The following is a 26,174-nucleotide window of genomic DNA, read 5'->3' on the forward strand; positions in this document are numbered from 1 at the left end:
GATGGGACATGTTGATACCCTTAAATGTTGTGAACTACTGAAATTAGTGTGAACACCATAGTGGCTTTAGGAATATGTTAAGCTAACATAGGCTGCTCAGAGCAGCCTTCCACTGTTGCTTGCTTGATTATTTGTGACCTGTGTGCTGGTGCAAACATTTGTGCTCTACTCTGGGTTAGGATAAGACAGCTAAGCTTTCCATCAATACTGTTGAAAGAGTTGTTAAAGTGGTTTAATCCTGCGTAGGATGTGTTAGGTAAGAATTTCATTCTCTGAGGAGGCTAAACAGAGTGACTATTTCACAAGACTTCTAACACGTTTAGTTTGGTGTTGAATACACGTAGTAAATTGTGTCTTTGTGGAGAAGTGAGCTTGCAGAGATTCCTTAGTGATGAGACCTAACATGACTGTGGACCCAGCCTTAGAGTTGAGTGGTGGGACCCCTTGGATAAATGTAACTGCTTGTGGAGTAGTTCCCCTGTAACCCTTCCAGCTGTTTGTCCTGGAACTTGTGTGTTTTGTGGATTGCAGGAGGGTCAGAAAGACTGGCTTCTCTATTACTGAGATGCTGAGGCCAGAGTGCAAAGTGGGTGAGTGGATGATGTAGAAATGAATGCTGAGAGGTGCAGTCTTTCCCAGTCTAGGTAAAAGTGCAATCATTCAACGAGTATCTAGCTTTTAAGAAGTATTTGTGCATCAGTAGAAGTGTATTTCTTTGCCTCTGAACTTTTGATGCATCGGTACTGAATGTATTCATCAGTGTGATTTCAAAACTTGGTGTAATGTTTGGAGGCCATTCTGCAAACTTTAATCTCCTGGGATAAATAAGCAGTGAATATTTTCATTTACTACTGGGAAAGCAGAAATATAGAAGAGATTTGACTCAACGCATGTTGCATACTGGACTGATAACAGAGAGAAGATTTGACTTTGGGAGTTTTGGTGGTCTCCTGTTTACTTTTTGTGACACTAGGTATTGGTTTATATGTCACTTGGAAATAGTGTAATCTGATATCTAATACTTAGATATCTAAGTCAAGACTCCATGCAGCATGGTGAAAGAGTATGAAAGATGTTACAATACTCTGTCTCTTGAGAAAGAATAGTCTCTCTACTGGGCAAATACAAGGGTCCATAGCTCACCAATCCACTCCTGCAGGTTTTGTGCTACAGCATGTCAAATTTAAAACAACAACAACAACAAAAAAACCCCACCAGCTTTTCTTTTGATACCCAGTGTTGAGTGAGGTGTAGTTTGTGTTTAAGAAATGCAGTTATTTTTTTCTCAATACATATTTTTGGAAAACTCTTACGTGGTTAATAACAGTGACTGCAAAAAACCCAAACACCTGCCATGCTTGGATGTGCACAGGTGGACAGAGCAGATCCTTGACAATCTAAGCAGTAACAATTCTGGCATTGCTATAATCTGGGCAGTTTTCCTTCCCTGCTGTGAGACATGCACATGTGTTTATTACAGTGCAGTGAGAATATATGTGCAATTTCATTTTCCTGACTTTCCAGCCAGTCTGTTATTGAAAAGGACATGTGCATAAGGGCATTGAGTTATTTCATGATATTTAAGTGCTCGTTGCAAACAAATCCTTTATTGAAATTAAATTTACGTGGGTTTTTTTGGGAAATAAAAAGTGTACCATAACACTGAAAGCAAAATAGGTTTATGTTTCTGTATTGGACAAAATTGTTTTATTCACTGTTGATATGCTGCTGTACACACAAACACACTAATTATATGCTAGCAGCTTCTGCTCCAGGGTTGTTTGAGGACAAGGAACTGGGATTTAGTGTGGATAAAGCAGTAAAGATGTCTGCTCAGTATGCAACAGTAGTTTGAAAAACCAAGTGGGATGCTTGAGTGAATTCAGTAAGAGCAAGGAAAGCATGATATTGTATTAAACACTATATGCCCTCAAGTAGATTAGTTTCTCTTTTTTTTTTTTTAACTTGAGAAAAGTATTACAGATATTGAAGCTGCAAGGTAGTTAAGATGCTCAGAAATATGATGAGACATAGAACGGTCAGTTCAAGGAGCAGAAGCCAGCGAGATGATTTGACATAACCGTACTGATTATATAACGTAATTGAACTTTTTTCAGCCTTTTACATTGATTTGCACTGCTGCTGGCAGCCATAACTTAGTTAGCCTGTCAATGACTTGCTTTATGAAGGAATTCACCTAGCTTTTACCTAGTGCTTTTCGTCTCGGTGCTTTACATGGGAGATTGGTCTGACCATGCCCATTTTACATGGGGAAAAGGAGCTAAAATGGAATGTTGCAACCTGGTCTAATGAAAGGTGTCCCTGCCCATGGCAGGGGAGTGAAACTTAGACCATCTTCAAGTTCTTCTCCAACCGAATCCATTCTGTGATTCTAGGGGCAACACCAGGCAGGTCAGAGCCAGAAACAGCTGTAGGACTGGATAATTGAACAGACAATATTTTGCCTGTTTGCACAGACTGAGAAGTGATGACTGTTGCGGATCAGATGCAGGCTGGAAAATAGGGGATGAATTTTGCTACCTTGAAGAAAATCACTGTGCAGTTGGCTGGAGACATTGTGGTGGCCTTATTTCTTTGGGAATGCCAGATACTGTCCACTGAAAACTCAAGCATTCAAATTTATTGAAATAACATCATGTTTTCTCATTATAGTGAACTATGTCCACTTTTAATGATTTTAAAATATATTGAATAATCATAACCAAGTGCCTCGTAAATGGAATTTTTTGTAGCAAAAAAATTCAGATGAGCTAAAATAGTTTTTCTGTTTTCTTTTCAGTTCTTCTAGCCCAAAATGTACAGCGTGTCAAGAAAGCATAGCAAAAGATAAGGTATTGTTAAAACTGTTTCTTATTCAAGAGTGTTGAATTGCGTGGTGTACATAAGATGCATTATTGGTTTGTGGTAATTATTTCATAGGGCCTAATAAGCTGCCTGAGGAAGACAGCTTTGTTATAAAACCTAAACCATGTATTTTATATTTTTTATGTGTTTTCATATATTCCTGTTAACCACATGGTAGAAAACAACATGTCAGCTTCATTCAAAAAGGTTCACATAGGTGTCACATCTTGTATTCATATCTGGGAGCTGCAGCAACACATTGCAGTTGTCTTCCCATCAACCAGGAGGATGATAAGAAATATTCCATCTCCTGCAGATGCAGAGATGTGACAGGTCTAGATGGACACTGTTCCTGATTTGGCTCCAGATCAGTGTCTACTCTTTGAACTCATCTCTTTTACAATGTGGTGTTCAGTGAACCACACTGGAATTAGGACAGTGTAGAGTTACAGTAAGGGTAACAGAATCAGATTCTTTTTGTATGAATAAGTTATTTCAGTGATATTCTCTTCTCTGTTTTTCACAGCAAAACTTTTAGTTGCCTTTGAAAGGTTAAGGGTAGAGAAAATTTTTCTTGGCTTAGTCATGGGTTATGCGGTTTTACAATATTGCTGAAGTGCTTAGTAAATTCTTTGTGTTAGTAACCTTTCTTGCCTAAATGAATACTTGTATTAGTAACCATTTTCAAGAAAAGGTTAGTGGGTACATTAATCTCTCCTTGTTTTAACTCAGAACAGTTCTCTAAATAGTACTCAGCGTAATTTGGTTTTGACATGGATGGACTCTCCAGGAGCTCAGACCAATAATCATGATGCCTACTTTATTTGTTAAGTCTTGACTTTTTAGCTCTCAATATACATAAGCATGTACATTTTTTATGAAACTTCAAATATCTCTAAAACAGCAGGAGGACAAGGCCAGTGTATACCAAATACCCGTTAGACTAACTGTGCAAGTCATTGTTTTTCAAACTGGAAATTTTTCCCATAGAATGCTGAAGTCCAAAATCACTGAAAAACTTTGAAAAGTTGTCTTCTTATCTGAACTTCAGTCAGCAAAACTGTGCATACTAACCCTGTGAATTACTTTGGAAAAGATATTGCAGTATAGGCAATTGATTACTTAAATGAGATTTGTTGATTCATTAAGCTTCCTATACACATCTGAACAGTAAATAGAAATCAGTGACCTGTATCAGATGAGATCGGATGAGAATGATTGCAATGTTTCCTCCTTCTCTGATACTGGGGATAGATTCATAGTCACTGCGGACAGATCTGATCATAATTCTTGGTTAAATGTTAGCATGGAGAACCTTTCTATAATTACAGTAGCACTGCAGTGTACACAGTATCACAGAACTCCATTTGTCAGAGCAGTCATAGATTGGACTTGTTTCTTAATGGTGTTTTTTTAATAGCCATAAAAGCAGTTGAAAAATAACTAGAAGTTTTTATTTCTTTGGTTTTGGACTTTAAAATAGTAGTAATGGTCTTCAGTCCTTCTCTCTCTCTAATTCCTGCCCTTAGCAATGGGGCTTCTTGAGAGTGCAGTTATTGTGTCTTTTATGAGGTGTCACCCATAAAAGGTGTAAAATCCAAACCCCAAGATCCCTATTTGTAACTTTGTTTAATTGTAGGCAAAAGATGCTGAAAGTGCTTAGAAACATGAAAATTGAGAGATAGTTAAAGCCTGCTTAGCTGTGAAATAATAAACCTCCTCCAGTCCAAGACCTTAGAAAATATCTGTAATTATGTGTTACTAATGAAGTGTAAACAAGTGTTCCAGCTAAACGCTCTAGTCATTTTGGGACCACCTTCCCTGAAATCCTTGCCCTCTGAACCACTGCACTTTGAGTCTCTTTTGTCTTATGGAATTGTGCCTAATACAACAGTTTCCCAAACAACGTAGAGAGTTCTACCTTATGCAGGCCTGTTATTGGCGAGCAAATAGCAACAAATTTAGTCCTTTCTTGTACCTTTCCCTTTATTGCATTTACAGTAAAAGTGAAACAGTAGTAGACTACCTGTAAAAATATTCCGTTTCACTGGGCTGCTTCATAGTGGGGGAACCTCACTGCTGTGCACATTCAAGAGAAATTGAATGGCAGGATTTTATTTCTGGCACATAAAGCTGGAATTAAATGACACTGCTGTAGCCAAATTGCATGGCCTCCACTTTTTTTGAACTTGTGTATCCTTGAGTGGTTCTCAGTTTCTACAATAAAGTGATTTTTGATTTTTCAGGTATTTAAGGATAATTGTTGCAGGAGAGAACTACTTGCCCTTCAGATATACTGCAGAAATGAAAACAAGGGCTGTAAGGAACAACTATCTTTGGGTCAATTACTGGTAAGTTAATCTAAAAATCGTAAGCTTCCTTTTGAGTTAAAGCATAAGGGGAAAAACCTTGCAAATTAAAATCCCAGTCAATTTGTTGACTTGCTCATGCTAGTGGTTAATTTAATTTATAAATGTCATAATAGAGTTAATCTACTTTGAAACTTGGTTTTTTGATGAGCTGTAAGGAATTGTAAAAAATCGTGATTGCATGACACTGAGGCTTGGAAATGTAAACGAGAACTAGAGGGAGAACTAAAATTGTGAAGGATCTTAATGTGTACTTTACAAATGTGAGAAATATGATTTCTGGTTTGGTGTGGTTTTATTTTTATTTACCAGTCTTAATCCTCTCATGGAAGTGGTGGTTTATGCATGAAATTAAACCTTTGGCTTCTCCAGACTTCTGCAAGTAACTGGTGGCTTTTTTCTGTGAAGGCATGACATAGCAGTAATCCAGTAAATTAACAGATGTAAGGTATGGCTACACACCAGTTTGCAGGGAGATGTGTAGGTTTTTCCTTTGAATGAGTAAACTCAGGTACCTAAACCACTTAAAACAGCATTTGTGTTTATGTGGAATAATATACTTTGAAAAAGAACGCTTACCTTTTGTTTAAATAGCCTGTGTGGAGTTTTGGACTGTGTTAGAATGCTTTTAGTGTAGAAGTAGCTCATGTACCTCTCTAATACAATGAAATCTGCTGTCTAAGTAAAGGGACTGTACAGTCAGAAATGTATTCCTGAGTAGATTTGTTAGTGTTTGCTCTTGTGTGATACAGTGCACGAAATAACTTCACTTCCTTTAGTTCTGAAATTATTTAATGTTGGATATCTTCAAAGGATAGACACGTACAAAACTTAGTTGGACTGACTTTTTTTTTTTTTATCTTTCAGATGCATTTGAGAACTGATTGTCAGTTTGAAGAACTCCCGTGTCCTCGTGCTGATTGCAAAGAAAAAATACTGAGAAAAGACTTGCCGGACCATGTAGAGAAGACCTGTAAATATCGGGAGACAACCTGTAAATACTGTAAAAGCCAAGTCCCAATGATTATGTTGCAGGTGCAGTATTTTCTTGTGTATATAGATCAAGGTTCCCTACATTAATGTGGAATAATAACTCTTCTTGTCCCTCTCTGTAGCTGCCAAAACAACTTTGGCCTCTCAGCCAGGATTAATAAGTTTAAAGAGAAAATAGGCTGACTTTCAAAATACAGGAATGCATTGACTAGGAAGCACTTCCTTTATTCTGATGTTCAGATACTGCATTTTAAAAAAATCAAATCCTCTACCTAATATCGATACTGAATTTTGCTATGCATTTTAGTTTTTTTAAAATTAGATAAAAAACTGCAACTACCATGATAACAGGTAGTTAGATGCAGTAGTAGATGCAGGAAAAGCATAAGCATTGCAACTGACAGGAGAAACAGCATTTTTCTGCCTAATCCACCTTGGGTACTGTGTGATCTGTTATGAGAGGAAGGGAAGAAACAATGTAAAAACAAATTGTGTCTTGGCATAACCAGTAGCGGTACATGACAGGCCTGGGATGAGTTGCTGCTGTTCTTGGCATCAGAGTAGGTTGTCTGATAAGCAGCATATTGTGAGTTAGAATTATAGAGCAGAGGCTGAGAAAGTCATGCTTACTTTACCCATAGAATTGTAACTTGATTGCTTGTGGCATTTCACATTGAAAGGTATTATGCTGAATCTATCTTGCTATAATTTTAACACTTCTTAAAAATTCTGTCTCTATAGTTTCCGTAGTTTGATGGTGTTGGATCTCAGACCTTCTTAGTATAGTAAGAGTGATGAAAATTTCATTTTTGTTCTTGTGTATTGTTTGTTAGATGAAGACTCACAATGATGAGAAGTGTTCTTTGCTCAGAGATGTTGTTACAAAAAGGCATAAATCTCTTCAAGTTCTGATTTAGATTTGGCTTTTGGTTATTTGAGTGCATCCTTGCAGGGGCTGGTACTTTAATAATTGCAATGACCTAGAATAAGGTGACTGAGATGTGAAAATACACAGAAAAAATTAAATTTCTACTGTGTTTATTCTGGCACATTCTGATACAGAGGTGAAAGTGTATTTAGTTAAATCATGTTGTTCTTCCAGAATTATCATTAGGCTTGGGAATTGATGTGAGGCAAAGAGTGATATTAAAAAATGTGTAGTGTCATAACAGACAAAATCAGTGAGTATTAAATATGTCTACAGACTGGTTTTCCATATCTAAGCAACATGCTCACAGGTTCCTTGTAGGCAGTTTCTTTTTATAGGAGTAATGTAATTAAATTTTTGAGAGTCTGAAATTCTTATACTTTGAGGAGCATAGAACTTTGTTTTAGTTTAAGAGCTTTCCCTTTTATCAGTTGTTGACGGATGTAACACTTATGAAATCTTTGAACTAGTGGTAGCTTTCAAGATACTGAGAGGTTGAGGCAAGTTTTAGGCTGTAAGATTTTTAATTCACAGAGAAACAGACACTCATATTGGAAACAAGAGTGGCATATTACTCTGAAGTACAGAAAAGTGTTTGTAAATAAAGTAATTGTTCTCCAGAACCTTAAGTAGAATTTTGAGCTGCTTTAAGGGGTTATAGGACTGGTTGATGCAGAAAGCCAAAGTGGTTTGCTAACAATGTAGTTTGATGTTGAGATGTTACTCTGTTTATTGTATTTAATTTGGTACCACCATGCATAAAAGGAGGACACTTTTGCTTCTATGCTGCTTTAAGGGTGCAGAAAGCTCTGCAACTAGATGATTAGCAATTGGCTGCTATTTTTGATTTTTGTTTTGTCTAGATTTTTAAAAGTTCAGTGGTTATAGAAATGCAGATGGTTTATTTGTTGGAGCCTGATTAAAATGTTACCTCGTTGTACTTCAGTAATAAGAATCAGAAGCTTAATGAAACTTTCCATTTGAATCTTAAAATCACACAATGACTTGGGCTGGGAGGGACCTTAAAGATCATGTAGTTCCAACCCCTGTGCCATGGGCAGGGACACCTTACATTAGACCAGGTTGCTCAAAGCCCCATCCAGTGTGGCCTTAGACACTTTTAGGGAGCATTCACAACTTCTGTGGAAAACCTGCTCCATTGCCTCACCACCCTCCCAGTCTAGACCTTCTTCCTAATATCTAATTTACACCTGCCCTCTTTCTGCTTAAAGCCCTTCCCCCATGTTCTATCAGTACCTGCCCTTGTAAAAAGTTCCTCTCTGGCTTTCTGTAGGCCCCTTTAGGTTCTGGAAGGCTTCTTTTGACTTCTCATTTGAGTTTCATCACCTAGTTGACAAAACTGGATTTTTAGAGATGAACTTGAGTTCATCTCTAGCTTATGTAGCCTAAAATTTTCTCTACTGTAATAATGACTGAAGCTGGCCTCAGTGACTTGAACTGAAAACGGATATAGAAGGAGCAGACTGAGAAAAAAGGTATGCAAATGGAAACAAAATAATTTTACTGGAGAACATGTGGTTCGTGTCTTCATAGAATCCCATGACCCATGCGGTAGGAAATCCCCGTTGTTGGAGGCAGACTCCAGCAAGTTAACAATGTTACTAGAACTTTCTTAGATTGCATTTGTCTTGCCTGCATGGTCACTTGGTTGAGTTAGCTTCTTAATGTCTTTTGTTTAAACCATCTAAAAAGTTGTGGGGTTTTTTGTCACAAACCTGCCTTTTCCATCCTACAACTCCTGACAGATGAATTGGCACATTGTTAAAATAGAAATCAGTAGCCTGAAAGGTGCCTGGATTACTACATTTTTCTGTGTATGATCCACAAAACTACTTGGAAGTTCTTCTCCTATAAAATTGATACTTAGGCAGTAGTAGTGTGATATGGATGTGGAAGGACAGCACTGCTTAGTGCCTCGGCTCCTCGCTGCCAGCCTGGCCACACAATAGCTGTGCCAGGCAGACCCTGCCAAGGCAATATGGACTCAGCTCAGTGGCCTGAAATACAACCTTGCTGACTGGGACAGCCACTGGGGAAGAGACAAGACGTTGTCATCTTGCTCCCTTGTCACTGCGCTGGAGCCAGACATGTTTCTAATGTCGCACTGGCTTTTCCGGGGAGCCGTGTTAATATCCTGCCTTCCCCTCGTTTGTGCTGGGTGCCCTGCCTGTGGCTTCAGCTGTGGTTTGTACTTGATTTGGCATTTGGTTTTGTGTGCTTGACTGGGTAAACTTAGCTGGTCAGTAAGGAAGAGGATTCTGCCACTGGACTGGGATTACTCTGGTATATCCTGGAGTCATTGGAAAGGCTTCCCTTAGTTTCAGTGGGATGAAACTGGGATGTGGAGTGAGGACTGGAGAGAATGCTGAGAAGTAACATGAACCAAAAGTCAGTGTCATAGCTTTTGTCAGTTAGTTTGGGTAGGTTAAAGAAGAGAGTTAGGGAATTAATGTTAGAAGGCAGTATTACTTTTCTGGTTTTGTAGTTGATAAATTGTTAAAGAAGCTTGCAGGGCACTAGGCTCTTAGAGCCACGTGGTTCTGTCTGATGTCTCCCTTCAGCACAGCTCAGAATGAGGGGGCCCAGGTCCAGCTCTTGACCCTGAGCAGGAGTGGTCCCTTGGGTCTCTGCTCATCAGAAGAGTACCACTGTCACCCTGACAGAGGGTGTTCTGAGGAGAGGCACTGGCATCGCTCCTGGCTGGGTATCCTAGTGGGGAGGGAATGAAGATAGCTCCTCACCCCCACACTTTGGGAGGCTGTCCTGGCTCTCTGGCTACGGAGCAGCTGAGAGTTCCTTGCTCTCTGTCGCTGTGACTGTCTGCATGTGCTACACAGAGAGAGTGCGTGCGGATGGGGAGGATGGCAGGACAGACTTGTGTCAGAACAGCATGCCTGATGGTGTGTTTTAAAAGCAAGGAGGTCATATTTTCAAATACTGGCAGACTTATGCCAGAGTTCTGAACCAAGACCTTTTACATCTGGGAGCTTAGATCTCCTTTATATCTTGGTTTTGTTTCAAAAAAAGACATCGTTACTGGGCAAAAAGGGCATGCAATTTGTTCTTCCTTTTCTAACAGGCTTATAAATCTAGACCTTTGTTTCCTTTGCTGTTCCTAGGTACCAGAAATGAAACACTGTGTTTCAAGTTGAATGGGATGTGTCACTTGACGAGAAACGAATTTTTCATTTTGTTGAGAAAACTGAGAGGAAATGTAAATTGTTATCTTGGGCCTGACTTTCTTCCCTCCCTATGGTGATAGGGTTTGACAGCCATGCTGAAGTATCTGTCATCATCTGGGTTCAGATTAAAATGCCTGCCCAGAATCATCACAAAATTTCATCATCTCTTTGAACTTTGGGTATATAGTAGTGAGACTTAGTATCAGGTGTTTGGGAATCAAAATTAGAAAATAGTTGGAAGAGGAATATCCATACATAGGCAAGAGATTCTCTGAGAGTGGGAAATGTACATTTCTGAAGTTCCATGCACTGTGTACTCTTACTAAAAGGGACATTTGTAGGGGTTCTGCTTGCTCTTAAAGATGCTCATTTTTGTGAGTAATTCTTGGGGAAGAAAACTTGACTCCTGTTACTGTTTCATTGTGCAAAATAAAACCAATAAAACTGTAAGTGAATAGATTTGCTTTGCATGGTAAAACACAAGGAAACCCTTGTTTTCACTTCAGAACATCAACACCTCTATTAAAAGTATAAACTGATGTTTGAGCAATTGCAGTTCTGTCTAGTCCAGTTGGGATAAACATTGAAAAAAATATTGTGGGACCTTTTAATTATTGTAGAATGCTTTTCTTTGTTATTAAGTCCTCTCTTAATTAAACAGTAAAAGCTGATTTGTGGTTTGTTTCCTTTTTCCTTTGTAGAAACATGAAGATACAGACTGCCCGTGTGTCATGGTTTCATGTCCTCATAAATGTAGTGTTAAAACACTCATGAGGAGCGAGGTAAGAAGTCATACCCAATGTTGTGCTGAAAAATTGAATAATTTTTTTAGTAAGATCTCGCAAGAATTTTGCCAGAAGCCATTTCCTTATTAAAATGTGAGATCTAAAGAAAAGCTTTTTCTACCACACAGTTAAGTGTGATAACGCTCAAATATTTTTAATGATTTCTTGAAAAACTATTTAAAAATAAACAGTTTCTTAGTTTTGAGTCATTATTACACTTGGCTTGCCCAAGATTAGCGCATGTCTTTCCTGCTTTCATTTTTACTAGCTCTCCCCCTGCCCTTCCCTCATTTTAGCACCGTAGAGCAGCATCTTGGGGTAGTTAGCTTATAGTAAAATAAAAATAGAGAACTAAAATTCAGTGCACATTGACAAGAGTTAGTAAAGACTAGAAAAATCATAGAAGTGTGTAATTTCATTGAAAACCTTAAATTATGTTTAAATCTGTTAAATCTAGGGGAAAAAATAGTAACTGATACTTAAAGAAACAGTATAAGATAAAGGTTAATATGAGTTGAGTACTCCAACAGCAGATGCAAGAATGCATAAAAATTTCTCTTAATGTATAGAAGCTTGCAATAGTATGTAGACCAGATTAAAAAAATTAAAACCTGGCTTGTTTGAAGAGATCCGTGTTCTTGTACATGAAAAGACAGAAGTAGCATTTGTCGAAATTGATGTACTTAATTTTTTCCTAAAAATAGAACGAACTTACCAAAGATAGGGAAGAGCTTATTGAAGTCTTCATCACTCTCTAAGGCCCACTTAAGGAAAATAAAGTTTCTGATCTAAGGATGAGCTTTTCTCTACTACTTACTTCCTGAGTTAGATTCATACCATTTTTCACTTGCACTTGTAAATTATTAATTGTGGCATAGTGCAGAAGGCACATAAAGCTCCTGCCAAAGTCAAACGCAGTCTTCTCTTCCAAGATAATGAAATACAAAATATATCATAGATACTGTATTTATTAAGAGAAATGGAGCTTCTAAGAAAAGAGAAAATATGCATACTGACCAGTCCTCCCAGTGCTTACTTCCAAGTTTAGATCCTGGTTCTGGAGCACTTTAGCATATTCTTAAACCTTGACTTCTACAGTTACTTTGAGAAGAGGTGTATCTGAGTGCTTGTAAGAACAGACCCATTAAAGCCTGGGTTCTTACACACACAGTTAGAATGGGGTTCTGAAACTGTAGGTAGAAACAGAACTTTAAACAGCTATTTGCCCTGCATCATCTGTTGCTGTATGTTGCTTAATTTTTTTTCTGATACTGTGAAAATGTATATATTACTTAACTGCATGGTTAGGGACAATGAATCTAATGCAGAAAATGGGAAAATGCCTGCCTAACAGTTTGAGAAAATTCTGTAGTGTACAAGCAGATATCTTACTGTAGAATAAAAGACAATTTTCATGTTTAATTCATAACTCTGTGGCAGACTTACAGTTTTGAGAAGTTGGAAAATGTGGCATTCTTGCAAAACCTGTTAGACCACACATTTCTTTCTTTTTGTTCTCTTTTTTTTTTTTTTTTTAAACTACATGTCTTTTGAAACTATGGTGTGAATTTCTATGGATAGTGTTTAGAAGATAACAAGTGTATCTCAGAGATGAGTGACCGATGGCATCTCGGTATCAGATTTTAAAGACTGTCCTGTCTGTTCCAGAGCTACATTTTCAAAGCAGTGTTGATTCACCACTTCTTCCCAGGGAGGTGGATGAGCTGAGTCACGTGGGGCTTAAAGTGTGGGAATTTCAAATGAGATTTTGAAACCCGAAACAGTGATGCCAGCTGAGGAGCAAGGCTCTAGCTCCTGTCTGCTTTGTGGGAAATACAAACTGCAGACCCTGTTTTTGAAGAGAGTGTCTGTTGCACTGTCCTTTCCAAAAATGTCTCTCTGCTCCAACTTTTAGGCAGTTTGCATCCAGCTGCTGCCCTCTGTGCTGCAATGGCTGCTGTCTGTATATATGTATATGCTTCTGTGAATTGGTTTATTTTTAAATGAAAAGTGGTCTGTGCTCATAATTACTCAAGATATTGGACTAAATCTCAATCTGTGAAAAATGCAGGCATTTTACTAATTAGTTTTAATCCCGTGTACTGCATTTTTTAAAAGTTACTTAACTGTACCTATTCTAAAACTTTGTCTGTTTCATGCAGTACTTGTTTAGTCTTTTTTTTGTGTAATTTAACTGTTAAATTTAGGCACTGAGAATTGCATGTTATGTTTTGAAAAGTTGGTTCCTCATGAAATTAGGATTAGAAAAAAAATGTACTTTACTACAGTGAAACTGATCTTAAGACTTGCTCAGAGCACCAGTAAAAAAAAAATCACTTGTCAAGAAAAGATTAGTCATTCACTAAAGTCAAATGAAATCAAATAATTGTAGCGTGTTCTTTTTGTTTGGTTTTTTTTTTTTTTCCAAATGGGTTGCCTATTGAAATAGTCTTTAGCAGAAGTTTCACTGTATTTTAAATGTATCACACTGTATACTGTATTGGCATGTGCGTGTGGTTTACATATGTGTATAGAGAGAATTTGCATTTGAGATCAGACTGGAGAAAATATACACATGTGTATTGTATGTTCTGCAAATGGCACACAATACAAACCTGATAACCTCTGCCCTTTATGTTTTGAGCATTATCATGCAAAAGTCTTTTTGCCAAAACTCATATTTTTTTCCTATTGCAGTTGAATGCACATTTGTCAGAATGTATTAATGCCCCAAGTACCTGTAGTTTTAAGCGTTATGGCTGCACTTTTCAGGTCAGTATATAACAATTATACTTCCCAATTGATGAAAGTCTGCAAATAGAACCTAATTATTTGACATGCAAGTTCTGGACTTCTGTAGTTTTGGTTAAGAAAAAGTCATCCAGTTGCACCAAGTGATTATACAGCAGATGTTTGGTTTTGCATTTTAAAAATAAACAACATGAAAAGCCCACATATTCCTGCAGTGGTTTTTGGAGTTCAGTTATTAGGTATATCTTGCTGAAATAGGAAGATCATGCATTTGAAGAACTTGTTAACTTAGGGTAAGAGGAAACTCTTTAGTTCTTCAGAAGACAGACTAACAATTTCAGTTGTTTCTATGAAAGCATTTTCTTGAGATAAGTATGTTTATATTTTCTCTCATTTGTGTGTCTTAATATTTTTATGAAGGTTAAACATAGGTTAGCACACTTAAAACACGTATTTTTATGTGCATTAATATGTCTGTGTGCACATAGGTGTATAATCAAAGCATGAAATTTATTTTTTAAAAAAAGTCTTGGATTTTAATCCTGGCAATCCCTGCAATATTTAAAAAAAATAAAAAAGCCAAACCTCAGAGTTTAGTTTCAGTATTATTATTCCAGTCTCTTCCAATATTCTCCTTCCCTTACCATATATCTTGGGGAATTTCAATGCTTATATAACAAAGAGATTAGTCAGGACATTTCAGAAACCGCTGACAGGAAAAAATGGAGTTTATCTGATAGTGTGATTAATTTCTTAGCCCATGACAATTTAAAGAGACAAGAACTGTAAGGAGCAACACTTCTCAATAGACTACTTCCTGCAGGTATTTCCAGGTTGTTAAACAATGAGCATTCATCTTTTTAAGTGTTAACAGTAATGCTCTTAGTGGTAGAGCCTAACCCTGCCCACTGTTATGTCGTATGTATTCCCATTCATTTTATGTATGTATATGTGTGCATATATGTACATATATCCACATATATATTTTTAGTATTTTATATAGAGTACATACCTTGAGGATCATTGAAACCCTTTCTGCAGCATATCTACCATCAAAGCTAATATACTCTGCATTGCAAAGCACTTACTGAAGTAGGTGTAATGCAGCACGATACAAATGAAGTAATATGGTCTGCATCTTATGTACTCTGTATATAATCTATGTGTGTTCTGTAAACTTTCTATATAGTGGTTATTTGTAACAGCATTTATAAGGTTGTGCAGAGGCAGCATATCTGAATATCTTAGAACAATCTTGGTAACATCTTGAGATGACAAACTAGGCACTGTAATAACTCTCAACATAGTTTATAAAGCTGGCAGTTTCCAGTGATGATAAATTTATCTTAAATATTTGTCTTCAATACCCATCTGAGGGGAAAATGTAGTGCTTATGAAGCTGTTCGTGAAATAGAACAGAAGTTTTAAATTACAGTTAATGGAATTGGACGTTTTAGATTTTGTATGACTCAGGGGTTTTATTGTGCTTTATTTAGTTCAAAGCTACACAGAAGACTCTAAAATACAATTCATTTTGTAACTCTCATTCATCTTTATTGTCTCTGAGTTATCAAGCACACTGGATGGAAATACATGGCAGTTGTATAAAACACTTGCTATATGAAATGTATTCCTGACTTTTGTAAGTTCCCAAATAGATTTCCCTTCTCTCTACAGTTCTGCAACATGCACTAGTGAACCAAAGTATGTAGTGTTGGTTCGATGTCTTGATATACTCTTTCTTTGTAGGTTTAAAAGAACTGGAATTGGCTAAAATGTATAAATTCTTTGTTGTCACAGGGAACAAACCAACAAATTAAAGCACATGAAGCCAGCTCAGCAGTGCAGCATGTTAACTTATTGAAAGAGTGGAGCAATGCTCTAGAAAATAAGGTATATCTTCTACTCACTTCTAATTTTCATTGACTTCTTTGAATCATATAAAAGCACTGGAAGAAGGGCTTTTTTTCTGTTTTGCAGCTGTTCAGCAGTACAGCTAAAGCACTAGTAGGCTCCAAAAGCTATAAGCCATTTGGCATCTGGTACCTTTGTTATATAATAAAATGCTGTGAGAAACTTGGCTTCGCAACTCCATGTACAATTTTCCTCATTGGTAACTTAATTAAAACTCTTTCTTCACATTGATAAACAGTCCAGTATTAAATTTCCTCTCTGTGCTGCTTTCTTACAAAATGGAGGGTCCAGAAAGCTATGGCAGCACTATGAGCTGTATTTTTGCTACCTCAGCATCCTTCCAGAAATAACATTATTAGAAGTATGTAATAAACTGGTTATTTCATTTATTTTTGTTCTAGCTCTCCAAACTTAATGACCTGCAAAGGTTAATTAAACATATTGTATCTCATGGGCATGATGATGTCTGATTTAGTGCTAGACCAGAATGAAGTTCATGTTGCAGTGCTTCCTTGGGACTCCTGGTTTTAAATTGTTTGGGATTTGGGAGATGCTGGGAGTCATATCAGTCAGTCTCAGCTATGATCTTGTGAATAATTTGGATGACTTAACCACCTGTTCTGCAAATAAAATTCAAGGCTTTGACTTAAAAATACAAAACTTCAGAACAGATCACGGGTTTCTTCAATCTTTTCGAAAAAATTTGACATAGACATTAAAATAATGTTTCTGTATTTTTAGGGGGGAAAAAAGATCCCAGAATTACCAAACCATTTTACTAATGCAGGCAGAAGAGTCAGGAGCCCCTTCAGACTTTTCTGGAATGAGTTGAATACGTAGCAATTCCAGTGTAAGCTCAGTGGCAGTTAGGATATGTGTGGCTTAGAATTTCTGTCATCTCACAGCAGACCACAAGCTGGAGTTTAGCAAACTCTTGTCTAGAAAGCTTATTGCCTCCTTGGGCTACAGTGATCTCTCTGTGTGGGTCTCCAGCAAGGTCCTGCCGCCACAGGAAGTGTAGTTTTAAAGCAGGAGTTAACTAGAACAGCATAATACGGTTTTTTGTCCCCAGCATGTTTGTCCCTGAACTGCTTGTTTTTCAACTTGAAGGAACTTGAACTCTTAAGGAAACCACTGAACCTGGGAGAGGTCTAATGTAGGGTTTTTTCAGACAAAATTTTCCTATGTGTGTAGGTAGGTCTTAGTTTGACGATCCATAATATTATTTAAGTTTGCTTTTGCATGTGAAACTTTGTTAATGTAGGAACTGTACATTTTTCAGTTTTAACAGATACAGACTCATATCCTTAGTTCGTTTTTCATTAGTCTGATTAAAATTATACAATTTATTTTACATCATAGGAAAAAAACCCACGTTCCCTGTGACTTCCAGAATAGATCATGTTCTGTCTTTTGTTAGTGTCCTGAGAGGTGCTTTGTCATTTAAAAAATACCCGGCAGTTCTATGTTTGTCTCTTACAGAGCAAAGAGAATATATACTTTAATACTCTTTTATGTTTAATTTTTCCTTTTTTTTAACTTTCATTTAGGACATAACTGCTTATCATTGTATGTCCATTTTTTCTTTTTTTTTCACTTCCTGCTTTGTAGACTTCTTCCTATTCATAATAAAGAGTTGAATCACTGGAAATCCCAAGACAGTGCCAAGTTACCAGAATAGCTAACCACATGTCATATGTCAGTGACTTTATTGTAGGTTAGGGTAACAAAATGATTTGTAACTGCATTACTGTGCTCTTCTTTGAGGAAAAAATTATTAATCAATGCACTGAAGAACAACAGTGCAAAGTTAACTTAGCTGATGAGTACCTCAGAAATCTTAGCCCTGCTGAAGTCAGTGGAAGTCTTGTTGGGTTCTCTAGGATCAAGATTTAATTTGGGGTATTCTGTGATATGTGTGGAGGGAAAAGGAGAAGTTGCCTTCTCCCAGTCACCATGTTCTTTAACAGTGCATGTGGAGTATTCAAAGTCTTCAGAGCTGCAAAGCTTGGCTAAGTCAGGAGTTTGGTATTGAATGGTGCTGTTGGCAAAGAATAGTGAGAGAAGGTCAGATGTTAAATCTTGAATCAAAACCTTGTGGGGCAAATCAAAATTTGGTGCTTTGTTCACTCTGTGATGAGGTAGGCTTGCAGACTGAACCCCCACAGTCTTGTGGAAATAATCAGTTGAACGTAATTTTGTGGCTTCATCACATTCTTAATGAAAACTGGTATAAACTGTTTTTTCTTTTTTAATATGAGGCTTAAATATGGGACCTGCTTTAATATAGTTCCTTGTGGCATAAGGTTTCTTCCATTATTCTTTAGTAAGCAGTGATAAGCAACAGCTTAGTTTGAAAAACAACTGAATAATAGCACTTTATTCTAGGAATATTTCAAATATGACAAAGAAGTAAAGGATGCAGTTTGTAAATAGATGCTGTTTTCTTTACCCTTTTTTTAACTGAAGTTCCACAGACTTATGCCAAAGTTCTAGTTAGGAAACTATTTAGAGTAAAATATTTTCCTTTATTCACAAATTACTGCCAAACTACAATTGCTGACTTAGCAATGACAGTTCTGTATGATTAAGGACTGTAGGGCATAATTCTCCTTTTCTGTGTTCTGTAAAACTGTGTGGAAAATCTCAGTACAAGACAGGTCCACATTTTATAACTTGTACAAAAATGGAAATGTAATGCTTAGTGACCCAGAGCGTAACTGCCTTGTGATTGGGAGGCCTGGGGAGGAAAGAGTGAGAAAAGGGGGATGTAAAGATCACAGTTAACTAAAGAACTCTGATTCATTAAGGAAATGGAGGATGCAAAAAAAAATGAAGTGTCTGCCCAGCAGATCTGAAATACCTGGGAGGCAGAGGTACTAGTTTAATTTTAAACTTGTTCTTGAAAATCTTCTGTAGTACCTAGGCATGCATTCCTTCAGCCTCAGTATTGCTTCTCTTTCTGCATGGCAAAATTAGCCTTGTCTCATTTCAGTTGGGTTTCTTCTGACAGTTTCTCCATATATAAAATGCAGAACCAATGTGTGTGTATGTGCACACATACTGCACTGTACTGGAAAGTAGATACCCACACATATGTTATGGTATCTGTATTTTTGGACCCCTGTCTGATGAACCTGCTGAATGCCTGTGGACTTTGACAGTCCTTTGTCTAGTTTAGGCTAGTTTAGAGATTGAAATTATTTACCTTTTCTAACAGGTTAGATTCTGCTAGGAATGCAGTGACACATAAGAGATTTGATGGCCATGTCTGATTAGAGGGTAGAGCGATGGAATTTTGCAGTGGCACCCGCATCAGAGGTAAAGATGGCTTGACCTCAAACTAGCACCTCTGTCAGGGGCCATGGTGTAGATCTTTTGAGAACATGAAGGATCCAAGTAATTGGTCTTAACGTGAAACATTGATCGAGAGTTTCCTGGGTCTAAAATGGTGCTGCTTTGTATCCAAATAAAGATCTGTCTGTGGAACTAGTCAGGGCGTGTCTAAAATCACCTTGTGCCAAGTGTTTGTTTCCTACGCTTTTGCTGCTGAATAATCTTGCCTGGGGACAAATTAGATTTTTTCAAAAAAGCAACCCACCACCACAAAGCAGCCCCCTTCTCCAAACCACATTAATGAACAAGCACGGAAAATATGTGTGATGGAAAACATTTACTGTATTACTTTCATCCCCAAGGAGATAAATCATATGATATTCCTTTAACAAGGCTCATGTTTTAAAAGCAGAATGAGTCACTAATGAATAAATTAATAAAATGTCAATACAGAGAGAGAATATAATTTGCAGCCTGTAGTTCTTTGTTCTTTTCTACTAGTAGGCACCTTTGGATTTTCCTTTGAATGCATGGATCCCTTCTGTATTCACTCATTTTGAGAGTTTTCATCACCATCACATTCTTTTAAACCAAGCCAATCCCCTGCAGATGAGGTTCTTCCTTAAATTTGCTGTAGATCAGGATAGATGGGAGTAGGTGGGAAGATTAATGTTCCCTCCCCAGCTATCTTTTCAGGTGCTCAGCTTCTCTCTGGTGTCCCTTCTGTGCAGGCCTCGAGTTCTTAGCACTGATCTAGAGCGAATTAGGTTGTTTCTTCCAAACTCCAAGCAACTCCCAAGTCAGTTGGTGGAAACCAGGAAACCAAGCTATTAAATAACATAAAGAAAATTTTACGTTTAGACACAAGTTCTTTTGCTGTTTTTATGTCCTATCTGCACTTTCATAAGCTGAAGTTATACCAGTACCATACTGTGGAAGTGCAAAAATAGCTATCAGAAGGTTGGGTTTTATTTATTTATTTGCAAGATATGGAGAGAGATTTTATTAGGATCTCATCCCTTTCATGTGTTTAAGATAGTTTTAAACTAATGAAGTTATAGGTATTTTAACAAACTTTGGCAGGAGTAATTCTAGAATTTTTTCCAGGTGGCCTTGCTCCAGAATGAAAGTTTGGAAAAGAACAAGAGTATACAAACTTTACATAATCAGATTTGTAGCTTTGAAATAGAAATTGAAAGACAGAAGGAAATGCTGCGGAATAATGAATCTAAAATACTTCATTTACAGGTAAGAAATTTAGAATCTCCCCATTAAACAGAAATGGTAGTAGCTTCTGTTCTGTGCCTTTACACTTTTGAAGTGAGGTGGTCTAATTAAAAAGGGGGGGAGAGAGTTTACTTCACTACAAAGCCATTCTGATTTTTTTTTTTCTGGTTTGTTGTGTTTAATAAAGTAAGATACTTCACTAAAACACTGCAATTACCTAGCCTATGTTAAAACGAAGAACCTTGTTTAAAAAGGGAAAAGACTGAAAACAAAATAGAAATTTTCTCTGAAGAATAACCATAATTATTTTTTTAACTTCTAAAAAAAAAGCCTGTTCGAGGAACTACTGTCAAACTGGAGGACAAGATTAGCACCTTAAAACTGTCATGGATAATGTATCTTTCTTTTCTACTTGCTGGTATTTTAAAAAAAATATGAATCATGAGTGAGATCAATCTGGTGTGATTTAATTCAAACGTAGCATAATGCATTTGAATACACTTTTTTAAAATCCGTGTTTCTGTTGTCCTTCTGAGGAAAATGTATCTAATTATTCCTTTGCCAGTAGGTCTGAGTTTCTTATTCTGTAATCTGAATGACCTGGCCACAAGCCAGCATCAAACTAGAAATCCTCTGGATGCTCTGGCATTGGTGCTTAGCCCAAGCTGAAATTCTTTGCTTTGTATTCAGAGCTGACTTCGAATGTGGGTGCTGGGAATTTGTGTTAGCTTGCACGATACCAACCACAATTAGGGAAACCTCAGGAGATATTTAGCAAGCAACTGTGGAGGTATAATTTACATGTTACTGTAGTATGTCTGCTGGTAGAAAATATGCCTAAAATTCAAAGGGGTAGCACGTTCAGGAGCTCAGAGCCTGGAGACCCTCAATGATGATTTATAAGGAAACTTTCAGTTTTGGCAACTGCAGCGTTTCTCCTCATAGCATGTACTTCTTTCCATGACCTGCGCACGTAGTAACCAATTTATGCTGCCTTAGTCATTGTTACTTATCCATTGATGGGATATGGGTTACAATATTGCATTCTGACACTGGGAAGCCAATCCTTGTATGTACTGATATTGCTGATTGAATCTACCAGCAGGTAAGTTAATTTGTAAGCCTGGAGTTTTTACACGTGCTGTCTCAATGGCCAGTGATGAGAGTAGAAATGGAAGAAACATAGAGCAGAGTTTTTCATTATTGTCTGAAATAACAGATTGCAATACCTTTGATTTCCTCGAGCTGTAAGTGTTGGCAAAATCAATTTTCAAATGATTTGTTTACAAAAAAACCCACTACAAAGCAGCACATTCCAACAGGTGGCTTTTTGGTGGTAATAAGTACTGGAGAGGATGTGTTTTGCTCTTTTTTTTCTCTTTTTTTTTTTTTTTTTCCCCCCATCCTCATCTTTACTTCCTTTTGCCAGCTATTTCAATTCAGTTATTTTAAGCCAAACTGTATTTCAAGGCTGTTTCAACCTGATTCCTTTCACTTAGTGGAATTTCCCAGTTCAGTCAGGTTTTTTAAGGGTATCCTGGAAACACACCCCGATTTTGTTTTTCCCTGTACAACACAATTAGCCTCCTTCTATTGCCTACCAGGAGTGGAGGGAATTAGTTACCTGTTGTGAGCCATTCTTTTCCTGGGTTGCATTGAGCAACCATGGTTACACAAGAGCCACAGATACTGAACTAACCAGTTCAGGTCTGGGCAAGGCATATTTGCTTAGTCCCCCAAGACCTATGCATGCTAGGAATTTCTAGTACAGTTTCAGTATTAGGTGTCATGTAGCCTTTTTTAGCTGGGGAGCAGCAGTGTCACTGAGCACAGCTGGCACCATCTGCACTGGGAGGCATCTGACAAAACCAGTGTTAATGCATCAAGGGTGTCTGGTCACTGGCAGGAACCTCAGCCTTGATGTTTTGTTTTCAGATTAATTTTCTATATGCTGATCTCTAGGGAAAGTGTTTTTACCAAGGGTATTTGATACTTTTATGACTTCTGTCATGTGAAAGGGAAATTTCAGATGCAATACTGAGTCTTTCTTATGAGTGTATGGAATCACATTAGTAAGCCAAGTCTTAAGCTGAGTGTGGGCATGAGATACTGAAAGACAACAGAAACAGTGACCTTATGAACATAAAATGACTTGATCAGTAACATGTTCCTTCAAAGGAGAAGGACATATGATTTGTTTTCTAAGAAGGACATATGATTTGTTTTCTAAGTCAAGTAGCACCTTTTCTAGTCTGTTTTTTAGCTTTACAGTTTTGCTCTATCAATTGCAATGGAAAGGTCCATTAGGAGGAAGACAACTGCAAATATAACTCTTTAGTTCCTCATGACATTTTCTAAATTTTTTTAGTAATAATAGTGCTAAAATTCTGGAAGTTGTTAATCAGAAATACCAAACAAAACCTAGATGAAAATCAACATCAAGAGGAGCCCTTGATGGTTTGCCAGGCACATAACTCGGGATTGATGATCTGGAGAGGTCAGTTGCTAGAATAAAAAGTGCATGCAGAAAATTGATATGTACTTGAAAATTTATGAGTACAGTGTGAGACATCTGTGTGCTTTCTAATGGAATAATTAGAGTGAAAATCTCCACTGCTGCATTAAATTCAGATTTAGTACATCAGTATCTCCCAGTATGAGGGAGATTGACTCCCTGTAGGGTGAAAAGGTAGAGATGCCACTGCTTTTTAAAAATAAAATAGAAGTCTTATATCTGAATATATTGTATTTCTTGAATTCTCATTCAAGGTACAGGAGATAAAATACTACACATCTGCCAGAGTGAAGTAGAAGCAACTAAACCAGAATTCCTTGTGCATGTATAAAGGTAGAATGTTGCACACAGGTGAATGGCGAGAAGTTGGTCCCTAATAACAACTTTTAGTAAACTTCTCCCAAAAGAAAGATAGCTTACAGTTCTTCTGCATGTTTAGCACTTTGCCAGGTCCTGTAAAAGTGTGTCTGTTCATTTTGTTTGATGCTGTGGTAGTGCACAGAGGTTCCAGCCGGAAATCAGAACACCTCTGTGTGAGGCACTGTACAAACCCACAGCCATGTTATTGTTCTTGCCTTGGGGAGATCATATTTGGTGTGAGTAAAGGGGAAAGATCAGTCTTGGGCATATTTTGAGTTTACTTTTGAATGTTAACTGTGAACTAAGGGCCATATCTTTTGGTTCTGCTCTTACAACATGCATTCAGGCCATTCTGTGGTGTGTTTCCTTTTATATATATAGTTAACAGCCCTTCCCTGTTTTATTGTCTGATTATCATCAGCCCGAGTGAGAGGGTGTGCCTGTGTTGGTAGGTGGTGATTAGTATGTGCAGGCAAGCTGCTTCATCTATTTATTGGGCCCATACCCCTGCATTTATGGTTCAGTGCACAGCTTTCCTTCACAAAGTCGTAAATCTGTAAGTGAGATATATAACTTGTTTTAAAACACCTATAATAGAAATAAATAGTTAATGTTGAAATATGCTAGATGACTCAGTAGTTTTGAGACACTACAAAATAAGACTCCTAGAACCTGGTTTTGCTAGCTGCCTCATCAAATTGACAGCCTTCAATTAATCGTTCTGGACTTTCAGTGTAACTGAAACCACATGATTAAAAGCAAATGGCTAAAAGAGGAAATGAAGGTGGCATGAGGCAGAAGGGTTTTCCCCATCAGTGGGGAACATTGAATCCACTTGGCTAACCAGAAGGCAAATGCAAAATAACTTCATTTTCTTATTTTGTACTCAACGGCCCCTTAAGTTGTTTTAAGAAGTGAAAAATCGTTTTAACACATAGTGACACTATATGATGAAAAACTATATTGGAATTTAACTGTAGGTGGTAGCAAAAGTAGTTTCTTGTCTCAAATATTTGTCATATCATTTGAACTTCACAAGTGATTATGAGGTTCTGGCTAAAATTCCTGCTAGTCCAAATTAGCTGTGATAATGTGAAGTGCTATGTATTTCTTGCATCAGATTTGAGGTAGACTGGGAAATATGTTCTTTATATTTGTAATATACTAAGGTGCTTGCAATAGCCCTCTTTCAGAGAATACCGGCCTTTCTGTATATTTTTTTCTTGAGTATTATATTTCATGCCTTTTCAAAACCAACTGGTTTTTTTCCCCCTTTGTTTTCTTAAAAATACTCAACCAGCAAGCACCTTCAGGATGCATGGCTTATTCAATTTAGGAAGTAAGGGTGGGAATTTTAAAAGTGCTTTTAGGGGGCAGAAGTGGTATAGTTGTGTTTAAGCTCTCGAGGGCTTCTGCTATTGTTATGGGCACATAATAACTTAGGGTTTGATGACTGATTTATGTGAGCTTGGAGCTTGCACATGTATGTACTCATGTTCCATGTGTGCAAGAGTAATGATGCTTTCCTGGAGGGGTAAGTTATTTTGCTCACTCATAATGATAAATGTGTGCACATGAGCAGCCCTTTGATTCACACCAGGTTATGTTGTGCGCATACTTTGTTGCTTAAATATTCTCACATGAAACCCAGCAAGTATCAGCCCATAATACCAATAGAGACACTCAGAATATTGTTCTTACACTGAAAGGTTTAAAAAAACACAAAAACCCCTACCTTAGACAAGAGCACACTAACCTTTCCCTTTTTTAAAATAAGTCTGTTGTTAATTCTAATAGTGCTCTAATATTAATACCTGTGCAGCACTAAGTATTTTTTAAGTGTTTTATAAATACATGGGCTATTCCTTTAAATTTTCAAGGTTTGTGTTATTAAAATATTTCACATAAGCAAAACTTGCTTATATTGGGATTGAATCTTATTATCAACATATAATCCTTTTTTAATGTGCATAAATTAATGTCTTTGCGTTATTTTAACTCATACACTATTATTTTATAAAGCGAGTGATCGACAGCCAAGCAGAGAAACTCAAAGAACTGGACAAAGAAATCCGTCCCTTCCGACAGAACTGGGAGGAGGCCGACAGCATGAAGAGCAGTGTGGAATCCCTCCAGAACAGAGTGACTGAGCTGGAAAGTGTTGATAAAACTGCAGGGCAAGGAGCTCGGAATACAAGTGAGTGCAAGCACAATGGACTGAAGTACTCAGCAGTGCTGTTGAGAGAAAAATGGTGTCCTTTGAATGGCACTCCCATTGTGGCTTTTATATGGAAACATCAATAATATTGATTCTTCTGATTTTTTGAGTAGGAGACTGTGTATTTCCTTTGTTGATAGGGTGGCATTGCTTCCATGCTGTTTCTTAGGCTTGATTCTTGTCTTTTATTTTGTTTTATTGACCGTTCTGTTGATTACATTGTTAGTTCATTATAAACAGTTTCTCAATCGATCTTTGACAACTGATAGCTCTCAGCAGCTTCTTTAAATATAGTCCTGGTATATTGACATCTTTTGCTACTCTTCTCCCCCGTGAATGGATCAACAGTATGGTTATCCATCTGAAACCACCCATCCTAATAGCTGCTACAGAGGGGTATTTGGTCCTAGGAAAACAGTGAGATCTGCTTAAGAATAAGGTTATTGATGTGCTTGCTGAATAAAGTAAAAGCTAGAGTTTGGCAAGATAGTGTAGATCATATGTAAGTGCTTAAATGATTGTGACAAAGACCTTAAAATTTAAGTTGATCTACATAAAATAGACTTGCCTTACAAATTTATCTGCTTCTCAGTATTGTATGTTGGCCAATTTTGCCAGTGTGCAAAGACAAAGACTAACATTTTCATGTAGGGGAAAGAGGACACAGAAAACAGCCCTCCCTCCAAACTAAATAAATTGCCATATAATAC

General features: G+C 37.3%; 1 protein-coding gene across 5 annotated transcripts in view; it reads left to right on the forward strand.

Annotated features, from left to right (window-relative positions):
* TRAF3 (TNF receptor associated factor 3) overlaps positions 1-26,174 on the forward strand; it is a 70,380-nt gene that overhangs the window by 35,874 nt on the left and 8,332 nt on the right. For 4 of the 5 annotated variants that reach the window (XM_032691033.1, XM_032691034.1, XM_032691035.1 and 1 more), the window contains 8 exons: positions 2,801-2,852; positions 5,112-5,216; positions 6,102-6,269; positions 11,060-11,140; positions 13,841-13,915; positions 15,695-15,787; positions 20,252-20,392; positions 25,269-25,443. In XM_032691033.1, coding sequence (XP_032546924.1) covers positions 2,801-2,852; positions 5,112-5,216; positions 6,102-6,269; positions 11,060-11,140; positions 13,841-13,915; positions 15,695-15,787; positions 20,252-20,392; positions 25,269-25,443 — 890 coding nt within the window. The remainder of the gene's footprint in view (positions 1-2,800; positions 2,853-5,111; positions 5,217-6,101; positions 6,270-11,059; positions 11,141-13,840; positions 13,916-15,694; positions 15,788-20,251; positions 20,393-25,268; positions 25,444-26,174) is intronic. The other variant, XM_032691037.1, reaches the window with a different exon arrangement.

This window comes from Chiroxiphia lanceolata, chromosome 6, assembly GCF_009829145.1.
Source record: "Chiroxiphia lanceolata isolate bChiLan1 chromosome 6, bChiLan1.pri, whole genome shotgun sequence".
Classification (NCBI taxonomy): Eukaryota; Metazoa; Chordata; class Aves; order Passeriformes; family Pipridae; genus Chiroxiphia; species Chiroxiphia lanceolata.